Source organism: Rissa tridactyla, chromosome 12, assembly GCF_028500815.1.
Source record: "Rissa tridactyla isolate bRisTri1 chromosome 12, bRisTri1.patW.cur.20221130, whole genome shotgun sequence".
Taxonomy (NCBI): domain Eukaryota; kingdom Metazoa; phylum Chordata; class Aves; order Charadriiformes; family Laridae; genus Rissa; species Rissa tridactyla.
In genome coordinates, this window is record NC_071477.1 from 16,645,700 (window position 1) to 16,663,297 (window position 17,598).

Consider the following 17,598-nt stretch of genomic DNA (forward strand, 5'->3'; position numbering starts at 1 on the left):
ATTTTGGCAGGGGTATAGCTAGGACACACCAAAGGTAACTGGCTGCCATCTGCCACCCCAGTCAGGGGGGTTACCCCCAGCATTGTCCTTCCTGCCTTACCAGGCTCTGTTCTCCCGTGGCAAAGATGAGGCACGGAGGGTGACAGAATCACCCCTCCTCAGGGCAGCAAGCTCCTGGCATGGCCAAAAAACCGAAGATACAGCCACAGGCAGCAAGGGGCTTCCTTGAGGGATTATTTCATGGCAATGAAACAAGGGAAGGAAAGTCAAAGAGCCCTTTCCCACGAAGGGCCTTGTCCCAGCCCTCTGCCCCCAAGCAAGGAGCCCAGGCATTTTGCATGTTCTCCTCCCCACGTAGCTGATTTCCAGTCCATCCTTCCAGTCCACATGTAACGCAGAGGGACGTGGGACCCACTTCTGCATCTTCCCCCCCTCCCACGGATATCGCCTCTGCTTCTTGACATAGGATGCTTTCTCACATTTGCCCTGTGCCTTTGCTAGGACTTGATGAAGAAAACCCAGCTGTCAAATCAGAGTTGTTGTGCCTTTACGGCACCAGGGTTACGGCCTGGGCCATTTGTCAGGAAGACACCACTCCGTTCTTTGTGACCTGAGGACATTTTCTCTTTTCTCTCTGCCTGGCAGGTCTTCATGAGGGACAGCTCTGGAGCCCAGAAGGACACAAGGTGCACAGGATGCTGAATCTGGCCTAGTCCCCAAGCCCAGCAAGCTGTGAGAGGTACAGTATAGCCCAGGGACGACCTTGGGACTCTTCAGAAACGGCCCTGGGGGGAACGGGATGGACAGAGACGGCGGTGGGCTCGTGGCATGAGGGGCAGGAGGGAGAAGGAGGCGGGGAAGGGGAGCTGGAGAGGGTGTTTCAATGACAGCCCTCCATCTAGTAGTGAACCCCGCAACACGCCCATCACTAAAATAAAGTTATGAAATCTAATACCGATTGCTATAGTAACGTCACGCCTCCGCGCTGACCTAGTTTAAGACAAAGGAAGTGTTCCCGCAGCTTTGAGCACACAGGAGGCTGCAGACGCGTCTCAGTCTGTTCTCCGGAAAGAATGGCAGAGGGAGCTGCTGGCTTTTCCTCACCTGCTTCCCCTTGCCCCAAGACCCTCAGGCAACGTGAGCTGCCGTATCTCAGGCACTGAACAAATCCACTGCCAGAGAGCATCTCCATCCTGCATCCCAAACGCGGGCAGGGCCCCACCTGGCTTCATCTGGACCCTTCTAGCTTCATCTGGACATTTAGGCAAGAGGAACACCTGCCCTGGAGCAAAGCAACATCCTTGCAAAGCTGCAGAGACCTGATGGTGCAGCAATAGCCATTGCCATTCGGATCACTACTGTGCCACCAACACCTAGGGCAAGGAGCCTGTCCCTACCCTCCCGGCTATCCCCACCTCCTCCTCATCTGCTTAGTCCTCTGTGCGCCCAGTCCTGGGGCTGCCGCTCGCTCTGGCAGGCCAGTCGAAGAGCCGGTTGGTGGCTTGGGGCAGGGTGGTAGCACAGAAGGCCAAGCAGAGTGGCCTGCCTTCTTCTGTGTCACAAGTTTTCAGCGCAAGCGCAGACAACCTCCATCCCTGGGAGGCACAGCATAAGCAAGGTTGAGGGCAGCAATGTTAAGGGCTTTCCACCCTCTGCTTGCTCCATGGAGGGCTCTGCAAACACACACACACCTCCCTCCAGGCCTCTTGAACGGCACTGACCAGAACAAATCAGTTTTGGTCCCAAATGGTCTCATTAGCTGCTCTTCCAAACAAAAGCTGGAACATGCACCACGTTGTCACCAGCATGTGCCCCGAGTATGAGAGCAGAGACTGCAGGTAGGTTTCAAAAGACGGTGACCCTTGCTCACTGCCCTGGTCCTTTCACTACATCTCATCAGCTCTCCTGCTTTCTTCCTGCAAACTCTCCCTTTCTTACCTTTCCTGCATTTGTCTCATTTGACCTACTTAATGCTTTGCATTTCCTTCTTCAGAGCAGATCCCATGTTCTGGAGGACTTTGAGAAACTTCTATTTAGGGACAAATAGGTTGTAAAGTTTCCAGGGTTTTGTTCCCTTGAGAGCTGATTATATTACCAGTGACATTTGCATGAAAATAAGTTCTCTGTCTCAAGAGTTCATCTGCTCCTCTGGCTTAGTCAACACCTGAAGTCAAAAATCTTTGTCATGTTGCAGCCATTGATTTTCTCAGCGTTTGGTTGTGTTGATACAAAAAAAAAAAAAAGAAAGAAAGAAAAAACAAACACAAACAGTAAGTAATATCTAGAACGTATAAGGAAGAAAATTATTCTTTGTCTGTTTTGGGCTGGCTCCGGTCAGACCCCCTCCCTCCTCATCACCCCGGCGGGCAGGAGACCACCGGCATGCACCGAGGCTCCCAGGGCTGCTACCATGAGGCCGCAGGACCTGTATGCAGATTCCTCATTAAAAAGGCACAAGTCGCTTATTCAGAGATGAAGTGAGATGTGGGGAGATCCTCCCACCGTTGACATGAGACTCAGTAGCGCCGCGAAATCAGTGCTGCGCACTTTCTTGGGCTCATACACCAACGTAGCCTACGCTGGGATTGGCTTCATCCAGCGTTAGCTGCCTGGAAGAGGGATTGGTAGGTGAGCTGGGGAGACCCTTGGGACACCTTCAGGCAAGGGGCAGCCTGGCCCTCGTAAAGCAATTCACCCGTCTCCTAGGGAGGTGGCCCAGGCAGATGAGCCGCATTGCTGGAAGCCTCTGTCTCCTCCCCGTCGCTGTACGGAGAGTGAGGGGCAAAGGGCGGGGGTGCTTCGGTTCTCCTGGTGATGCCGTCACACGTCTCAGAGGGAAAGTCCAGGTGACCTTAGCCCCACGGGTGCTCCTCGGGAGACCTGGCTTAAGCTCTTCTCAGCAGCCCGGGGCGGGCAGCGTTGCCCGCTGCTCGGACCTCGGTACCCGCTCTGCCCCTGGGACGAAGCTTCCCCCGGCAGCGGTGGGAAACTTCCCGGGGAGAAGCGAGCGGCAGGAGGAGGCTGGAGGAAGGTCTGTTGTATAATGAATTGTGCTAAGCAGAAGCCGGCTATTTTTATCCCCCGCGATTAGATTCTGAACTCTTTGAATCATCATTAATGCAACGCCCTGGAAGCCAGCGGCCCCCCTCGCTGAATGCCACATGAAGTGTTCCTGCTAATTCAGGGAACATTTGAATTCATGCGTGTAGGCAGACCGACGTCACCTACACCACAGTATACAATTTTTTAAGCTTCTTGCGGCAGGGCGAGGAGAGTCATTTTTCTTCTGCAGGTTGCGAATCATTTATTCCTTATCTAGCCAGTTATTAGCATGCTGCTAGGTTTCTATATATAAAAGCCACCCATGTGTTTGCAGCCAGCTTGGATGGCTGGGCTGAGGTTTACGTGGGAGATTATGGTACGTGGAGCCCTGGAAGAGCTGATCAGCCGAGGGCAGGCCTGACTCCCGAGGGTGCCTGCAGCCCTGCCGGGACAGGGGTTTCTTCCTTCTGGAGGACTTGCCCCCTAAGCAATCCCATTTACAGGCTGCCGCTTCTCCTGGTGCTTCTACCTGCCTCTCCTGAGCAGCACCTGAATGGCCTCCTGGCCCTTCCTGGCTGGCCCTGCCTCAGTAGTACACATCCCCCCCCAGCCAGATCTGTTCAGGTGAGCCCTGATTCGAAGGTTATGATCTCAAGAGATGCCTTCCAACCAAAACAAATGGTTGTTATACAAACGCCACCTTCTTGAAGCGTGCCAAGAGGCTCTCCAGCTTCTTGCCGGCACCACTAGGACCAAGGTCTGGCTGTGTGTCTGGTGCCTGGTGTTTTGCACAGGTGTGGTTGACTTTGTGGTGCGTTATGTTCTTTAGATGGGACACGGCAGAGGTTAGGATGAGAGAGACGAGCTCTCCCGGGGAGGTGGTAGGTTCCTCCCTCCATTCGCAAGGACGAAGGGCCCTGGGCTGGCATGCAGCGTGGGGGCAGCAGCTTTGGTTTTTCCACAGGGAACAAACTCAGAAGGTGTTGGAAAACTCTGCTGGTGGGAATAGCAGGAAATGTACGGCTAAGCTGTGAGGGGGAGGCAGAGAAGAGAGGAAAGCAAGGGAAAGGGGGAGTGGTGCTTTTGGCTGTGATTTTGGGGAGAAAGAAGAGCCCTTCAAGTGCCCGTTTCTGGATGAAGGCACCGCTCAGTCAGGACAGCTGTGGCTGCGCTTGCAGAGGAGGGCGGCCAGGGAGAGGACACGGACTTGTTGCGTGGAAGGTGTGTGCCAAGGGCACGGTAAAAGGGAGGGAGGCAGCACAGAGCCTGCGCCCGCGGGAGGTGAAACGCAGCCACCAGGCCAGCGCTTGCAGCTCCCCGGTTTCTCCAGGAGCAGAAGCTCTTGGAGGCTTGATGAGAAGGAGCGAGCCCTGCCCGGTGACCCCGGCACTGACCGCCTCTGCGACGCGTCGGACTTGTCAACACCAGCTAATTGCAAAGTGAAACCCTGGAAATGGGCTGAGGCAGAAGGCGGCGAGGCGAGGCCGGCAGGGTACGGTACCGCATCTCCTCCTCCTGTCCCCTCCTCGCAGGGAGAGGGCAGAGGGTTTGCCCTGTCTGCTCCATGCCCTCAGTATAAGCTGTTTTAAGGTGGGTTTGCAGAACTTAAGTGGGGAATTTGGCCGGCAGGAACCCAGAGACATGAGAAAAAGAGCAGTTTCTCCTGGAAATCCACCTCCGCCCCAAAAGTTAAAAAGGAGGCATGGTGGGCAGTGGCAGCTGGTTTGCCCAAGTCCCTGGTGGTGCAGGGCCCCAGCACAGAAGCTGGTCCAAACCAGCGGTCCCTAACATGGTTAGCTTGCAGGAGGTGCTCTGCTCTCTGACAAGAACCGGGGCCTCCCAGGCTTCGTTGGTTTTTGTCCTGGCCTTGAGCCTATTCAGAACAGGAAGGAGCAGCTCTTGTGGAGCAGTGGTCCTCCGGCTGCTGCCCTCACCACATCACAGTGACAGGGGAGGAATTACTGTGGGGAGATGGGGGTGGACCCATGGCCAGCGTCTCCTGGGCAGCCATCCTCTCAAGGACATGATGCATAGCCTGGTGGAGCACCTCCAAGGGGACATGGAGCTAGTCTTCAACGGTGGAAAGGAGGAAGGACATCCATTCTCCGTGTGCAGGGTGGACAGGACAAGACATCATCAGAGAGATCCCGGATGGACAGAACAGAATCACAGAATCACAGAATGGCAGGGTTGGAAGGGACCTCTGGAGATCACCTAGTCCGACCCCCTGCCAGAGCAGGGTCACCCAGAGCAGGTGGCTCAGGAACGCGTCCAGGCAGGTTTGGGATGTCTCCAGAGACGGAGACTCCCCCACCTCTCTGGGCAGCCTGTGCCAGGGCTCTGCCACCCTCAAAGTCAAGAAGTTCCTCCTCATGTTTAGGTGGAACTTCCCATGGCCAAGTTTGTGCCTGTTACCTCTGGTCCTGTCACTGGGCACCACTGAGAAGAGCCTGGCCCCATCCTCCTGACACCCACCTTCAGAGCTTTATAGGATTGCAAAGGCAGACAGATATATCCAGGAGAGCTCATTGGACTTCTGCCCTGGTGCTGCCCTGGGTGACATTTTGACAGACTTCTCACCCACACTTTCTGCCAGGAGTTACAAACCACAATTTCAAGGACTCACCAAACTGCCTGGCTGGGCAACTGGATGGATGGACAGCCATAAGCTGGGCAGGCACGTGAGCGTGAGGACAGGGCAGATAGCTCGGAAATCATCGCTGTGCTAGTACCTACACTGCATTGCAGATGTCTCCTCTTCTCCATCCAGTTCCTTTCCGTTACCTCCTGCTCTGCCCAGAGTTTGGGCCAGCCTAATCTCTTTGCTGTTAAAAAGAAACAGAAAAGCAAATACTTGCAGTCTTTGAAGTATCTCTTACAACAAGGGAGGCTTTTCAGCTCGCCGTGAAGATGTGATTCAGTCTTCCTGAAGTGGAGTGAACCATCTCCCACCAGCTTCGGCAGCCCCCGGACCGGCCCCGTCTCCCAGTCACGGCAGCCGAGCGCAGCAGCTGCGGGTCCTACAGGAGGGAAACGTTGGCAGCGCTCAGCCCGGGGAGGAGAGGAGCTCCTGATGAGCAGGAAGCTTCTTCAGGCAAGGCTATCATCTCCTGCCTCATTTGAGACCCCGTACACCGCTCGGTGCGTGGAGCTGCAGACGTGCTTTGCAGGAGCTGCTGCTGTAAGTGAATTCAGTGCAGTCGGTCCGAGCCTGCAAACAGGCAGCGCCAGCGCCGCTGTGAGCTGCGTCCGAGGGGAAGCTGAGCCTGGCTGGGTTCGGAGTGTTTGGGACACACAAAACTGCCATAAATCAGGCCAGCTCATCCGCTGCATAGCAGAGACCTCTGAGCATCAGCAAAGCCATTGGGAAGAGGAAGGGCGATCCCGAAAGAAACGCAAGCTGAGGGGAAGGGAGGTAACGGGGCCATGCAGCAAAACCAGCCCCTTTCCCTGGGCTCGGGGACACATCCTCCCCACGCCCCGGCAGCCCCTGCTGTGACCATCTGCTAACCCGGGTCTTCTCCCGTCGACCACCCTGGGTGCCCTCCCCGTGGTCGGGGACCGTCCACCTCCTCGCCGTGGTGCCTGACGGGGTGGGGGAGACACAGCAGGGGCACCGGCCAGCTGCCCTGGGACGCAGCCCTTGCCCAGTTTGCGAGCCGCAGGATGATGGATTTGAGAGATTTAATTTCAAGCTTTTTCATCCTTCCAAATTAAAAAGATGGCGGGGAAGAGGCTTGTTGGGTTTTTCCCTTCCCTGACCCCACGTCTCAAGGAAGTGCCAAGGATTGCAGAGAGTAATTGAAATGTAATGAAAACAGTTTAATCCATCTTAAAGGGCAAAGAGCTCGCAGGGGATGCAGCAAACACAGCGTGGTGGGCACCAGGGGCTGGGGGAGTCCCGACTGCCCCACCAGCCCTGACCCGACACGTGCCCAGCAGCCGGGCTGGTGGCCCACGCTGTGGCCAGGCATCCGGAGAAGGGATGCCCAGGTGTTACGGTTTGAAGAACCCACAACAATTTATTGCCATTTAGGCAATTATTCTATCACCCAATGATCCCTGCTCACCCGGCAAGGGGAATTGGGAAAAAACAAGGAAAGCTGAGGGTTGACATATAAACAGATTTAATAGGATAAGACTAAATAATTAACAATGATAATACTAAAGAACCAGTATTGATCCCGATACCAATATAAGATAGACAAGGGTCATTTCCAGCCCGTTCCATCAGCAGAAGCCGTGCACTCCCCGCAGGGGACTCCCAGCAAATGTGGGACACTGTGAGCGCTGCGGCTTCGGGAGGAAGGGAAGGGCTCAGGGCTCCGGCACCGGGGCAAGGAGTTCTCTGGATCACAGCCATCAAGGGAGAGAGAGAAACTACGCAGCAAACTTTCTAATTTATGTCAAAAGTGCCATTCATGGTACGAAATAATCCTGTTGGCAGCCTGGGTCGAGTGCCCGGCTCTCCCTGCTCCTCATCCCCGCACCTGGCGAGGCTCAAAAACATGGAGGCCTTGAAACCCGCACACCGGAGGTGGCTGTAAAGTAAATATTTTTGTGAATTCAGACTCTAGATTCTTCTAAAAGTGCAGTTTCCCCAAGTATTAGAAGAGACCTTACTGCAAAGGAAAATTACTGAAAGGGAAATGAATCCTGTGTCACTCAACCCAGGACACCAGGGCAAGCAGCTCAGGCAGGAGGACCAGGACCTGTTGGCAGCCCAGCAAGAGCCCGTAGGAGGAGAAGGGAGCAATAAACCGTCTGCCATATAGAAGTGAGAGCACAGCAGCTGCGGAGAGAGGGAGTTCCCTGCCCTCCCCTGCTCCCTGCCTCTCCATCCCTTCTGCTCCCGCCCCTCCAGCCCCCCCCGGACTTCACTTTTCCTCGCTTCCCACTTGTTCCCACAGCCCCTCGGCCGCTCCTCCTGCCCCTCTGCTTCTTGAGCCGTCCTTAGCCAGTCCAGCCCCGCTCTTCCCCTGCAAGCCAGGCTTTCATTGCATTTCATTTATTTTCATTTCATTTATTTAATTTCATTTCATTTCCCTATTTATTTTGAGTCCTGAGGCAGTTTTACTTTATTCTGGGGCGCAGTGAACACGAAAGCAGCGATGCTGATGTGCTTTCTGGCAAAGCAGTCACGGGGCTGAAGTCTCTCTCAGGAGTGCCTGTGAGATTTCTACTTCAAATATTGATTGCCCTTTGTAGGAAAAGACGTATTTACTATCAATATCCCGAGATCCCATTATAATAAAATCAGCGCTGTGTTGTCTCCTTAGGGACCGTCTGACTCCTGTAGCGTAATGTGTCGGGAGAAGCATAGCGTCCATCAGAGCCAGGATGGCCTCGGGCAGCTGAGTCGGAGAGAAGGACCTTGCTGGGAGTCCGGAGCTGGGGCATGGAAGGAAGGGAGAAAGAGCCCACGGTGGGCGGAGCAGAGCCTGGGCAGATCAGGGGGGTCTTCAGGGAGGATTTGGGCTCCCCACTACCTGCAGGACTTCCCCTACAAGTTGAGCAGGGTTGAGCTTGCCCGTTCATGGCCATCTGGAATTTAAAGGGCCAGATGGATGGCTCAGTCTGGAGCCTGTCCTTCTACACCCCCGTCCTTCTCTTCTGTCCAGAGGGTTTCCTTTGAGAACATCTCCTGGGGCTTTTTGTCACCGCTCTTTAACCACTGCGCTGATGCCGGCCTGCACAAAGCCTGGCACATCCACGAGTCTCTCTTCTGTGGCGCTTCTCCAGCCAGCACCCGCTGCTGCTCCACCAGCTCACATGGGTGCTGTCCCCTGGGCACGGGACTCCAGAGAGGCCGAGGCACTTAGCTGCTGAAGAGCACAACGGGAAAAGGATGGCAGCCACAGGGACCATGAGCAGCTGGACACTAGTCAAAGCTAATGTTGCCTTCGGCAAGGAGGGCAGGTTCCCCCAGCTCAGGCCAGGGTAACAGCCATGTCCTCATCCCCAAAACGCATGGCCACCATCCATCTCCCCCACACCACCAAAGCCCAGGACACGTGGCAGGGCACCAGCTTGCAGGTGAAGGCAGATGGACCTTTAAAAAGCCAGAGACTTTTTAAAACCCATCAAGCTATGGAATATGTTGCACTTCTCCTTTCTTTTTTTTTTTTTTTTTGTGTGCTTCTCAACAATTATTTACAGCCCCAGCTGCCTTTCATTACTAATACATTTTTCCCTGTGTGAGGAAGGAAAACAAGCCCGTCAATTCCTGCCGTCTTTCAGTGATCGCTGACGCCGCTCCCTGCACCAGTTGGGCCCTGGCTGCTTTTGCTGACCAGACTGTGTGCAGGAGGACAAGCTCCTCGGGGACACCAGAGTCGAATTTGTGGCTGAACAGGGAGAACCCATCAGCCCAGCCTACCAGCTCTGCTTCTCACAGGGACGCATCATTATCCTTCTTGTTCTCTGGGAATAACCAAAAGACGGTTTTCTTTCTCACAAACACACTGGAGGCTCTGAGGGTCCAGGCTCTATTTCCCCTTCCAGGCGCATGTTGGAGAACATTGGATCATCCTAGTGTTGGAAAATGGCTTGTTGTGCACAGACCCTGCCATCTCAGCTCCCAGAGCGGGATCTTACCAAGGAGCAGCTGTTGAGCCGCGTGTACGTGTTCTGGGGCCCTGGATTTTGAAAAAGTAGTCTAGGATCTCATTCTCAGGAATTCATACACATAGGGTGCTTCAGTGCTTGCTGGTTGCCTTTAGGCGACACTCAAACTAAAACAAAAAGTCAATAAGAAACTAAACTAAAAAGGTGAAAGGAAATAAGAATTAATTTATGCACTACAGGGCTTCAATAGGTTTTAAGTATGGAAAAATCAACTCACTGATTGACAACTCATCTACATGTTCCTTGGTTTTCTTAAAGCAGCCCCCAAAAGTTTGTCTTTTTTCCCTGTATAACCCCGTGCAGAGGATGGGGTGAGTGCACCGGAGAACCCTTCAGTGAGGAGCTCCCCTGCCCTCAGGGGATCCCCTGTGTCTGGCTGCCCCCCTTCCACTGCCCCGCGGGGATGGGGACAGACAGGGGACAGCAAGGGACAGCCAGCCAGGCTCGGAGGGTGCCACGGCTCCCCCAGGAGCGATGCAGCAAGGCAGGAAAGATCAACTGAGCAGCAAACAGCTTCTCAGGTCAGGCTCTGAGTGTTCAGAAACACCTCTGCTCTCATCGCAGCTAATGAGACAATGTCCTTCGGGGTAAAACATGCCATAAACCGGGGCGCTTGTTGGAGAGGAGACGTTTGACATCATATCGCATTAGCGCAGCTGCACGCAACGCACAGAGCAGGGCTGCCAGCCCCCTTCCGAGATCCCGTAACCACAGAAACACCAAGCATAATGCAGAAGACGGGATGCTCTTCTCCAGACTTCCCTTGGCTCGGGCAAGGCCCGTGTGCAGCGTTTGGCAGCAGCTTTTTCTCCAGCCCCCTGATCAAATGGGACAGGAGCAGTGATTTGCTGGCAGCGCCCCTGCTAGCCTTTGTTACGCTGGCTGGGGAAGGGACTCTATTAAAGAAACATGTGCAGAGACTGGAAAAATAGCAGCAGCGTTATTTAAGCAGCCTGTGGTTGAGCACTGAGGCACACAAGCCCTTAAACTGCAGCTAGAAAGAATGAATCCTTCCCCTCCTCCTCTCCTCTCCCCTGTTCCTTCTAGCCTCGGGTCTCATGCCCCTTCTCCTCCGCTCCTGCCATGTCATCTCTCTCCCATTCTGTTTCTTTCCTTCATCCCTTAACCTTGGTGGCATTTGCTTTTAGAGCTGGGGCAGCCCTCGCGAGGACGCGCCGGTGGGGAGCGGGCTGCCAAAGAGGTTCTCGGCAGGCTCTGAGCATCTCTCCTCTCCCTCCAGGTGCAGGGACATCTGCCATCTGCGGGGGAGCGGGGTCGGCGCTTCTGCAAGGGCTCTGCCGCACCATCCCTGAGCGATGGTCTAGGAAACACTGGGACCATGAAGGGCTTAGGAGATAACAGAAGCCGCCACCTCTCTGATAACCTGGACTCCCCTCAAGACTCTCTTTATGCGCCCCAGGACAGGAATCCTTATCTCCTCAGCCCCACCGACTCTTTCACCATGGACCCCCGATTCCCAGCCCAGAACACCCTCCATGGCGACTGTCTCCTTCCTCTCAACAACCAGATCTCCAACAGCAGCACCTTCCCCCGCATCCATTACAACTCCCACTTCGAGGTCCCAGATGACAACCCTTTTCCGAGCCATGCCCAAGCCACTAAAATCAACCGCCTGCCTGCAAACCTCCTTGACCAGTTTGAGAAGCAGCTGCCCATCCACAGAGACGGCTTCAGCACACTCCAGTTTCAGAGGAGCGATGCGAAGCACCGCAGCGAGAGCCCTGGGCGCATCCGGCACCTTGTCCACTCTGTCCAGAAGCTATTCGCCAAGTCCCAGTCTCTGGAGGGCCCCACCAAAGGCAATGTGAACGGGAAGAAGGGGGCGGATGACCCCAAGCAAAACCGGAGGAGCAAGAGCAAAGACCGAGCGAAGACCTCCGAGCCCAAGCGCAGGACCAGATCCAACATATCAGGCTGGTGGAGCTCAGATGACAACTTAGACAGCGATACCTGCAGCTACCGCAACCCAATGGGCCTCATGACACTGGGGCGGCAGCCGGACCACAGCCAGCCGAAGTATTTCATGCACGCTTACAATACCATCAGCGAGCACATGCTGAAATCCTCCAAGAGCAATAACGACCTCAAGGTCACCCCTTGCACCAATATCCCCATCAACAATGACTCCAACTACATAAAGAGGGGCTCCTGGTCCACGCTGACACTCAGCCATGCCCGGGAAGTATGCCAGAAAGCCTCCGCCACGATCGACAAAGCCTTGCTGAAATCCAAGTCCTGCCACCAAGACTTGGCCTACCACTACCTGCAGGTGGGTGCAGCGGGGGGGGGTTTATGGCTTGCTCCCTGCAGGGAGAGCGCAGGAAGACAGGGGACACCTTCTCGGTAGGCGCCCTGTTGCCCAGTAGATGTTCTAAAACTGAACTGTCTGGTTCACCTCAAGTCACACTGCCAGGAGGGGGCGGGGGGCTTACGCTCACCGAGGCCCTGGGGACAGACCACCACCTCTCCTGTGGGGACACGGGTGCTGACGGGGTCCGGCTCCCCCTGCTGCCCCAGGACCCCCCCCCAGCCCCTGTGCTGGGCCGTGGCAGCGTGGGGAGGAGGTGATGTGCCCACCCTGCAGCCTCTGCACCCTCTGCTGCGATCCCCCTTTGCGGCGGGACCCAGCACGTCCCCGCCGCCCACCCAGACCCTGCAGACGCTGTGGTGGGGTGGACTCGGGCTCTTGGGCAGCCGGGTGGGCAGTTGCCCACATGAAGCTGTTTCCTCTCGGTGCCCACGCAGCCGGGCGTGCCGAGGGACCGCGGCTCATATCCCACCCAGGCACAGCCCCATCCAAACACCGCCGCCACCCCACGGTCCGAAGGCCACCAGTAATAACTAATGCTTAACCCCTTATATCCACGCGTCGCAAGGATGTGCCGGCGTGCCCAGTAAGCCCCGCTCTACAGAGCTTCCCCGGAGCGCTGGTAGGACCTGCAGCTCTGCGGGGCATGGCTGCCTTTGCTGCTCCCCCGCGCGCCGGGCAGGGCTGTGGGCCAGGAGGGAAGTGCCAGCCGCCCCGCTTGCATGGCAGAAGCCTGCATGGCTAATGCTGGTTTGAACCCACACACCCCCGCCGCCAGCCGCTCCGTCACCAAGAGCGCCAGGTCACTGTGGCGGTTTCAAAAAGCGGCGCTTGAAGAACATAGACCTGGTTGTGCCCTAGAGAGAGGAATGAAGATAAATAAGCCAGGCCTGGATGGGGGGAGGAGGGGGCTAGTCTATGTATATAAATCTCCAGCATCCTTTTTAATGCAAAGGTGTCATGGGCTCCCCTGGCTGTGGCCAGCGGGCTTAGAAGCTTTAAAGAGCAATGAATTATTGAAGCACACTCTGCTTCCAATACCTTGCTGGCCACGGCTGCAAATCAAATTTCAGAGGGACTTATTACATCAGGAACGTCATCAAAAAAAATGTTCTCGGCCTGGTTTCTTTTTCTTTGCCCCCCTGCCTCTTTCAGTTAAGCCTTAGGAGGTTAAAGATCTGCAGACAAAACATCCGCTGATCCCCCTCTGGCTGCGGCGGCAGAGCCCGGCACAGGCGGCCCCGGGGGCTGGATGCGACCCCAGCAGCCCCCCAACTCCCGGGGTTTGGCCACAGCCGGGGGTACGAGTCTGCCCTGCTCGTTCTTCCCCACCCATGTAATGAGCCTCCGTTTCTCGACAGCCTGACGGAGGGCTGTGGGCACAGCTGGGTGGCGTGAGCCCGGCCAGCAGCTGGGCAGCCCCACCGCTCGGCTGGGAGGACACGGGTGCCGCCCCGCTGCAGCCGAGCGAGCCCCCACGGAGGTGGGACCAGCCCCTCAGCCCGGGGCCGACCGACGCAGGCAGCGGCCAGGTAGGGATCTTGTTTTGAGGGGAAGCTTTTGCCCAGCTCCCTCCCTGCCCTGACCCTCCTGGGACCGTCGGATGGGGTCGGCAGCCTGCGCCAACAGACTCGGAGCGGGAACAGCCAGCAGCTCCTGTCGGCATGGCCGGAGGGGCACCGGGGTGTCACCGGCATCCCAAGCGGCTGGGGCAGCCCCCGCAGGCAGCAGCATCTCACCAGCAAAGTCACGATCCGGGGCACCCAGTCCAGAAAACATTTTATTTGGTGCCCCTACAAGCCAACAGGTCCTGGATGCTTGGGCTGACCTTGCCCCAGATGCCCGGGGTGACCCCGGAGGGCAGGGCACAGGGTCCTCGAGGTAGGACGGGGCGATTGTATCCAGACCCCTTCTCGGCACGGGAAGGGGACTAAGCTGGTGATGGAGAAGTGACCTCTGGAACCTGGTGTGTGGGAAATGTCCTTTTGCAAGGCCCCATGTCCCCTGCCACCCGCCCCCCCACCCCGGGTCAGGACAAGCCCGCTCCCTGCTTGTGCCCCAGTGAGGGACCACGTCCATCTGCCTGGCCGCAGAGCCCAGTGCTCGGGGAGCACGGAGGCCCTGCCCTGCTGTGGACGGGGCTGCTGCGAGGCGGAGAAGCCCGGTGAGTCCCAGAGGTGGAGACATGTCCTCTGACATGAGGGAGGGCAGGAGGAGTGGGATGGGGACCAAGAGAACCCCCCAGCCTCCAGGCTGGGGTAAGCCCCTTAAGGCTATTCACCTCCCCTGCCCCATTTGCAGGCTCTGGGTAGTCTTGGGACTCATCGGGGACTATTAGTGGCCCATGTGATGTTCCCAGGCCCATCCCCAGACCCCAGTGTTGGAGACAGGAGCAGCTGATGACCCAGCTCCAGGTCCAGCCCTGTCCCATCAGAGGGAGGGGTTTGTCAGAGCAGTCCCCGAGGGGACACAGCACTCTCCTTAGAGCACAGTCACCAGGTAGGGAGGCTGTGCTCCCCATTCCCTGGTCTCCCCTCCCCATGGGCCCCACGGGTGGCTGAGGGTGCAAGGGAAGAGGCTGAGGGGTCAGGATCCCAATGGGCAAGAGGCTCCTTGGAGTGAGAGCTGCCCCAGGCAGTGGTGGACAGGAGCGGGCAGGGCTGAGCAGCATTTCTGCCCCAGACACAGACTGGGACCCACGTTCGTGGATACCGAGACTACATCGAAGGGACGGGCAGTGTTGGGGCTCCCAGGGGGACAGAGTCATACCACAGGCACCATTAGCCTTTTGCGTCATCCGGATTAGCCTCCCCAACCCCACTTCCAGTCAGACAGCACCGAAGCTTCCTTAACCCCCAGTAGCCCCAAAGGTAAATTCGTAATCCAGAGCGGGTGGCCCAGTCACTGCCAGCCACCCCACAGATACTGTCTGCCCTCACGCCAGCCCCACAGAGCTCCCATGGGGCAGGAAACCCGGCCCAGGTCGTTCCCAGAGGGTGCCCTGCCAAAAGGACAGATGGGGCCCGAAGGCAGCCTGCGCTCCAGCTTTGTCTCTTGAGGACGTGCCTGAGACCACACGTTGCCCTCGGGACGCCACGAGGGATCCGGCCCTGGAGGGAGCAGCGGTGTCCCCGCATCGGGCTCAGTCTCTCTGCGTTGGAGACGGGCTGCATGGCACGTGCATCGCTGCACGCTGTGCGTCCGGCCCCGCGGGCGTCGCGGCGGGTGTGTTCGCGTGTGGTGCATGTCTGTGTGTGCCGGGGCTGGGCTGCATGTCGGAGCTGGCACATGTGCGAATGGAAGCCCTGTTTGCTCCGCCAGTCTCTCTTCCCCCAGACCTCACCAAAGCAACGGGTGCAGCTCTTTCGCCCCTGCCCAGCACCCAGGACTGGAGTTTTTCCCTTCTCTCCTCTCTCCCCTCTCTTAATGCTGCAGGTGCCTGGGGAATGCCCCGGGCAGCATAAGGGTAGGGGGAAAACTTTGTGTGGCCCCTTCTTTCCTCTTGCCTCCACGCTCAGTTTATGACACAGGGAGCAGAAGACGCTGCTTCTTTGCAGCGTGCGGCATTGTGGCAGGATGGTGTCAGTGGCGCCCAGCTCCCAGGGGTGGCACCTGCCTGAATCCCACATACCTGCGCCATGGGACACCGCATGGATGAAAACCAGGCCGAAAGGATGATGCTGAAGCCTGGCAGAGCATCTCCGCTGCCCACGCCTCCCCTCCTGTGCGGCCACTGGGCAGGGTGGAGCCCCAAGCCCTCTGTGCCAGCAGCCACCTACAAAGGCTCTCGACCTGGGCATCCTCTTGCTCCCACCCCTTTCACACCAACCAAACCACCGTGGGCAGAACCAAGCCTACATTCGGGGGAGCAGCATGAGGAGGAGCAGCAAAACTCTCACAGCCCGTGAGGAGCCTCCTGATCTTCTCTGTGCCAGGCCCAGGTACAACACAAGACACGGGCTGTGTTCAGTTCCCAGGGGCTCAGCTGCCAGGGAAGTTGCTGCCATCGAGGTGCTGCACTGGCCACCGTCGAGGTCTGCCCCTTGACGACAGGAGGTGCTCTGGGCTCTTCAGCCCCATCGCAGAGCTTCAGAGACTATGGGACAGGCTCCTCAGGTGCCTCAAGCTGCAGTGAAGCACCCTGGAGGACCCTGAACAGCACCTCAAGTACCTGCACTGCTTCCAAAGATCCCGAAGGACACCTACTTGTCAGGTGTGGCACTTTTGAAACGCTCGTCCTGCTCTGTCCCACAGGAGCAAGAGCTGTGGGAGTCCCTGTGGACTCTGTGTGCAGACAGAGGCAGGACACGCTCCGAACTGGGGCACCAGATTCAAGGGGTGTCCTGCCAAGCATCTTCCTTCCCCTTGACGCTGCTAAACTCGAATGTGGAGCACCTTGAGAGCAGCTTTGTTTCTTGCTGCCTTGCCAAGGCACAAAGCAGAGGAGAGGCGAGGGAAAGGAGAAATAAGGCAGCTGAGTGAGGACTAGCGGGCTGCCGCAATGCGGTGGGGAAGCTGGTGGAGGCTGTCCCTAGGAGAGGGGCAGGGATCGTACGGGGCAGGCAGTGCTGGGGATGCTTGGCTCAGGCAGCTGTAGGCATTGCTGCACCAGCAGAGACATACCAAAAACCCCGTCTTCATGTTCCTGTGCCAAGAGCCAAGAGTGCCCACGGTCGGGAGGCAGATGCGCAAGCCCGGGCAGAGCTGAGCAACCCGCAGAGCCTGCCCTCGAGCAGCAGCAGCAGCAGCAGAGCGGCCACGGGAGCCTGAGGTCTTAATGACCCCTCTGTCCTCGGGCTCACCAAGCTGAACCCGGCACCTCCCACTGCCCCACAAAATACAGCATTCGCCTCTGCGTAAGACACGGCTGTGTAGTCCCCTGGCCCCCATGCCTGGCTGCTGGCAAGCTCTCACCTCCTTAGCCAGGGGCTGCAGACCCCAGCCCTGTCTGTCCCCTTGCCCCAGCCCCTTGCTGGCCCAAGACCTTTGCAGGCAGGAGGCTGCGACTCGTCCTGAGCCGAGGGCAGGCAGCAAAATGCAGTGTCAAGTCAGACCTGATGCCAAGATGATGGGTATAGAAGTGCTTCTCAGGGTCCCTGTCTCCTTTAGGAAAGGTCAGAGCCAGCCACCACGGTGACCTGTGGGATCCCTCCCATGGCAGGACTCAGATGGAGCCAGCAGGGTCCCTCCTGGCTGGCCACAGGGCCACCCAGTGCAAGCAGCTGGAGCAGAGGGAGCGCTCACACCCAGGAGAGAAAGGGTTCTCTGCTCTTACTTTTGTAGGAACCTGCTGGATAACACCCAGTATCTCCTGAGCTGGGCAGTTTTGCAAGCAGCCAGCCCAGAAGCCATCACCAAGCATGAAGTTTGCGGGAGGCAGAGTGGAAAGAGCTGGGGCAACCTGCAGCAGCGGGGCGCGGAGCCAGGGAGGCCCGGCCAGGCTCGTGTCTCACGTGGGAGACTCGCTCCATGTTGGTCCACAGCTGGATCTGGCACACAGGCGGCACGATGCCTCTGGCTCTCTGTTCCATGTCCCCCAGTAATACGGGTCCTGGCTCATGGGCACACATCGCGGCAGGAGCCCCATCACCGAAGCGGTC

At 57.3% G+C, this 17,598-nt stretch overlaps 1 protein-coding gene across 3 annotated transcripts in view; it reads left to right on the forward strand.

Moving 5' to 3' along the window:
- The first annotated feature begins 10,993 nt into the window (after window positions 1–10,993).
- The window catches only part of DLGAP4 (DLG associated protein 4), a 70,276-nt gene continuing 63,671 nt past the window's right edge, over window positions 10,994–17,598 (forward strand). The window contains exons 1-2 of one of the 3 annotated variants that reach the window (XM_054218486.1): window positions 10,994–11,959; window positions 13,360–13,530. In XM_054218486.1, the coding sequence (XP_054074461.1) occupies window positions 11,009–11,959; window positions 13,360–13,530 (1,122 nt within the window). In that variant the 5' untranslated portion in view covers window positions 10,994–11,008. Of the gene's footprint in view, window positions 11,960–12,566; window positions 12,621–13,359; window positions 13,531–17,598 lie in introns of all 3 variants that reach the window. The other 2 variants (XM_054218485.1, XM_054218484.1) reach the window with 2 other exon arrangements.